This window comes from Cynoglossus semilaevis, chromosome 4, assembly GCF_000523025.1.
Source record: "Cynoglossus semilaevis isolate Cse_v1.0 chromosome 4, Cse_v1.0, whole genome shotgun sequence".
In the NCBI taxonomy this organism is placed as follows: domain Eukaryota; kingdom Metazoa; phylum Chordata; class Actinopteri; order Pleuronectiformes; family Cynoglossidae; genus Cynoglossus; species Cynoglossus semilaevis.
Window position 1 is genome coordinate 606,621 of NC_024310.1, and position 4,840 is coordinate 611,460.

At 47.5% G+C, this 4,840-nt stretch overlaps 1 protein-coding gene across 1 annotated transcript in view; it reads right to left on the reverse strand.

The window, feature by feature from the left end:
• Positions 1-2,052: 2,052 nt before the first annotated feature.
• lekr1 (Leucine-, glutamate- and lysine-rich protein 1) overlaps positions 2,053-4,840 on the reverse strand; it is a 26,674-nt gene continuing 23,886 nt past the window's right edge. Inside the window, exon 9 of the mRNA XM_025055225.1 lies at positions 2,053-2,490. Coding sequence (XP_024910993.1) covers positions 2,080-2,490 — 411 coding nt within the window. The 3' untranslated portion in view covers positions 2,053-2,079. The remainder of the gene's footprint in view (positions 2,491-4,840) is intronic.

Consider the following 4,840-nt stretch of genomic DNA (forward strand, 5'->3'; position numbering starts at 1 on the left):
TGACTGAACTCTCCTTTAATCAACAGACGCTCCTCAACGTGAGCTGTCAATCATCAGCGGGCTCCTCCTCCTATGAGGAGTCACACGGGGGTCGTGACCCTTCAGTCCATGGCCTTTAGTGTAATGACGTGATGACAATGACTGAACGGCAACAATCACACACACACACACACACACACACACACAGTGGTTTAGTGTTTTGTGAGCACCAACATTCCACACCAAGACATTTGAATTATTTTACCAATAAACATTTAAAGCTGTTTAAAGGATGTAGTAGTGCAGTATATGAAGTTCTACCTCTGAACCTCTCAGTGAGGACCTGAACAACAACCACAACACCAACAACAACAACGACAACAACCACAACAACAACGACGACGACAACAACGACGACAACAACACCCACAACCACAACAACAACAACCACAACAACCACAACCACAACAACGACGACAACAACCACAACAACAACGACGACGACAACACCGACGACAACCACAACAACGACAACAACCACAACAACAACGACGACGACAACAACCACAACCACAACAACAACAACGACAACAATGACAACAACAACAACAACAATGACGACAACGACGACGACGACAACAACAACAACAACCACAACAACCACAACCACAACAACAACAACCACAACAACCACAACCACAACAACGACGACAACAACCACAACAACAACGACAACAACAACAATGACGACAACAACAACGACAACAACGACAACAACAACAATGACGACAACAACAACGACAACAACAACAACAGTATTATACAAAGTGTGCCCACTAGAATAGCTCTCGCAGATGGGCACACAGACACACACACAGACACAGACACGTCAGTGTGCCGCAGTGGGTAAACAGACACAAGGCCACAGACCAGCATTCAAACACAGGGAGGCCACAGGCGTCAGCAGCCGACAGAATCTGAAAGATTTCAGAGGAAATTCCTCTGATGGTTTTCAGACTGATGTCTTTAGGAGCGACACTCAGCAAACAGACCAACCAGCAGCAGCAGCAGCAACAGCAGCAGCAGCAGCAGCAGCAGCAGCAACGACGACACTGGAGCCAACATTTAGATTAAACCTCAGGCAATTTGTTTTGTTTCACAAAACAAATGATTTGGTCAGAGTGAAAACAGAGGCCGTCGCTGGAATCATCTCCACGTCTGAGCCTCACACAGGTGTAAACAACATGTGTGTGTGTGTGTGTGTGTGTGTGAGTCTGCAGCAGGAAGAGAGGTTGGCATTGTCCTGCAGATGGACGGGGAAAAAAAGCGAAGGGGGGAGAGGAAGGGGGGGGGGTTGGCCTCCATGTGTGCCAGTAAGTTTTGGAAATGAATAACTTCACCTCACGAGCAAACACACACACACACACACACCACACATTCTCCCATCAAACTAGTTCAGGAGGGGGAGGGCTGGGAAAACCTTGCACGGAGTGAGAGATGTCAATAACACAGGGTGCCTGAGGGCAGAGGCCTGGAGAACGGTGTCGGTCTCACTCTTTCTCTTTGTTTGTGTCCATGAGCGGCTGAGGACACGCTGTCGTGGTCTTCAGCGCCGCCCTTGTGACGGGCTGTGTGTGTGCGTGCTCGGGTGTTTGTCTGTAGGATCCTGTGCGTGCCAGTGAGACTGTGTGTGTGTGTGTGTGTGTAGGGCTGTCCTGAGAGGCTGGTGCTCTAACAGCACTGAGCCAGGATCGTCTGTCATTTCATCATCACACGCTCCCTCCAGACCCCGGCCCTGGAAACAAACACTAACACACAAGAAACCGACGTCGTTATCTGCCTTGAAAACAAGGCCCTCAGTGAACTCTTGGAAATTAATTGCTCCGCACGAGTCAATAGAAAAGGATCATGGGAAAAAAATGTATTTATATTTTCTGAATTTATAAAGCTAATGAATTATTCTTAGCAGATTTCTTCATCTCAGGTCTTCTTCAATAGAACAACATAGAACAACAAAAAAATTTAAAAACATTTGTTTGGGTTTATTTCATCCTCAGTGCCCCCCCCTTTTAAAAAAAATTTAAAAACATTTGTTTAGGTTTATTTCATCCTCAGTGCCCCCCCCGGCCCCCGCCCCTGAGGTTTGACCTCTCTCACAGTGTTGTTTGATTTCAGTTTGGGCAGCGTCCTCTCCTGCTGCTCGTCTCCACCTAACAGGCCACCGTCATTCCGGGGCCGTAAACCGCTGCCTGCGCCTCCTCCATCTGTGTGCGACCAGGCTGGAGAGGCTCGGAGTGTGTTTGGAGAAGTCCCAGAGCGACTCAGGACTCGGTCTCGTCCAAGGACGTGGAGAGTCCTGTTCCCCGGGGACCCGTGTCTCCCTGTGGGGGTGTCAGGAGACGTGGAGGAGTCCTGAGGAGCGAGGAGCCGCTCCTGAGCTCTGGACAGGGCAGCGATCAGATCCTCCCTCTCCTGACACTCCCTCCTGACCGTCTCCTGGAGAAACGCCACCTGGAGGACGTAAAGGGAGGGAAATACTAAACGTGGTGCAGCTGTAACCATGTATGTACCGTGTGTGTACCATGTACCACGTGGTACACACATGGTTACAGCTGATTTCATTATTCAATCCTTTCTCCTTTTTTTTATTGAAAGCGTCACCGACCGACACCTGAATCCCAGATGCAACTTTCAAAAGTGAAAATCAAACCTTTGTTGCGTTTCTCAGCCATAAAATTGGGATGAATTTGGCTTCATCTGCTTAGATGAAGGTCACAGGCTGCACCATGTTGGTCCAATAAACTCTCTGCTGAGTCCAGACGCAAAAAATCCAACAATCGAGATAGAAAGAAGTCTGCGAGTGGCCAGTTCCTGATTGAATCCTGATGAAGTGTTTTTAGAGCTTGTTGTCTCAGAAATGGACTGAGAAATAAACCAGTCTGACAACAGTCTGACAACAGTCTGACAACAGTCTGACAACAGTCTGACATGATCAGAGTGAAGTCAACTGCACTGACAGTTTGACAGAAACAAAGCTGACTGACTAATTCAACTCCTCTGGACACATTATTATCTTTATTATTATTATTATTATTATCATTATTATTATTATTATTATTATCATTATTATCATTGAAGCCATCTGCTGTTTGATTGATTTGTGTCTTGGATGGAAGAAATGGAAGAAAGAGTGGGACAGCGGTTTCCTGTTGACAGGCACAAACCAAGGTCAGGAGCGTTTGAATGTTTTACTTTATTGTCCCTGTAGGGGGAGTTTGCGTGACAACAGTGTAAACACCAACAGTCTTATCACGGAGTTTCTGTTTCCCTGTAAAGTTGGCTCCGACCGTGGTGTTTTGGTTCTGGTGTGAGTGTGTCTCCACAGCACACACACATCAAGGACGTTCATGTCACACACACACATTTTATTTGAACACCACTGTACGGCTCCGTCTTCTGACCAAGAGAAAACCTTTTTTTTTGTCATATCAGTGGAAGGTTGTGACGTCACGTAAAAACAAACTCGTGGATGAGCAGAGAGCGGACGTACGTGGCGTTAGATTGACAGACAGACTGTCCTGGATTGTGACGTTAGCACCGTGTTAGCACCGCGTTAGCACCGTGTTAGCACCGCGTCAGCACCGCGTCAGCGTCGGTGAGTGACAGACGAACTGGTGTGTGTGATTACTGACACCAGTCCAGATACAGACAGGTCTGAGATCAGTGAACAAAGATCAGACCAAAGCAGTCGAATCCTGACTTCACTGACTCTGTGCTGTGTTTGACTCTGATGAACGGATCTGGACAAATGTAGAAAGAAGATGAAAGAGCTTTAATGTTCAAACCTCACGACAGACGTGAACATTTACTGATCTCTGTGAGTCCAGACAGATCTGGACTGAGGTCCAGGACCACAGGGACCTGTGTCCTCCCACAGTACAGGCACTACTACTACTAGGTCCCACAGTACCGCTACTACTACTACTAGTACTACTAGTACTAGTAGTACTAGTAGTAGTACTAGTAGTAGTAGTAGTGGTAGTAGTGGCGTATACGGTGGTGGCGTTCTCTGCCAGGCGCTGTGATGGAGGAGCTCTGGTTTAGTGCGTGTTAGACTCCAGTCCTGGTGGTTAAAGGAATGACCCGCAGTAATGGAGGACAGACGGCACACGTGTGTCCACTTCAGGGACAGACTTCTCCTTCTCTCTGTCTCCTAATCTTCCTCACATGTGTCTGTAGAACTGACTGCCTCCATGTACAGTACTTTCCATGTAGCGTGTGTCACGCCTGCCTGCCTTTGTGTGCAATCACTGCGTGTGTGTGTGTGTGTGTGTTTGAGAGTTTACACACACACACACACACACACACACACTCTTGACCACTTTTACAGAGTGTGTGGAAAGACTCCACATGTGCTTCTCCTTCCTGCCGCTTTTTACACAAGCATGTGTTAGATCCTGTGTGTGTGTGTGTGTGTGTGGGTGTGTGTGGTGCATGTTAGTCAGGCCATGGGGGGCGGGGGGGGGGGGGGGATTACAGGGTTATTAGACAAAAGTCACACGCAGACCCACACAGACACTGTTTTTAATCTAACGCTGTAAACCTCATAGCACACACACACACACACACACACACACAGCCTGACAGACGAGTGCAGAATGTTGATAAATTGGCGTGAAGAGAAATGAACTGGAAAGACACACACACACACAAACACACACACACACTGACTAATGATGGTGTGTGTGTGTGTGTTTTGACTTTCATACATCATACAACCTCAGTGCTGTTAGAAGAAGGTCAAAGGTCAAGCGTCTTTTCCCACAGACACTGTGACCTTTTCCTCTTGTCCTGCTCCATC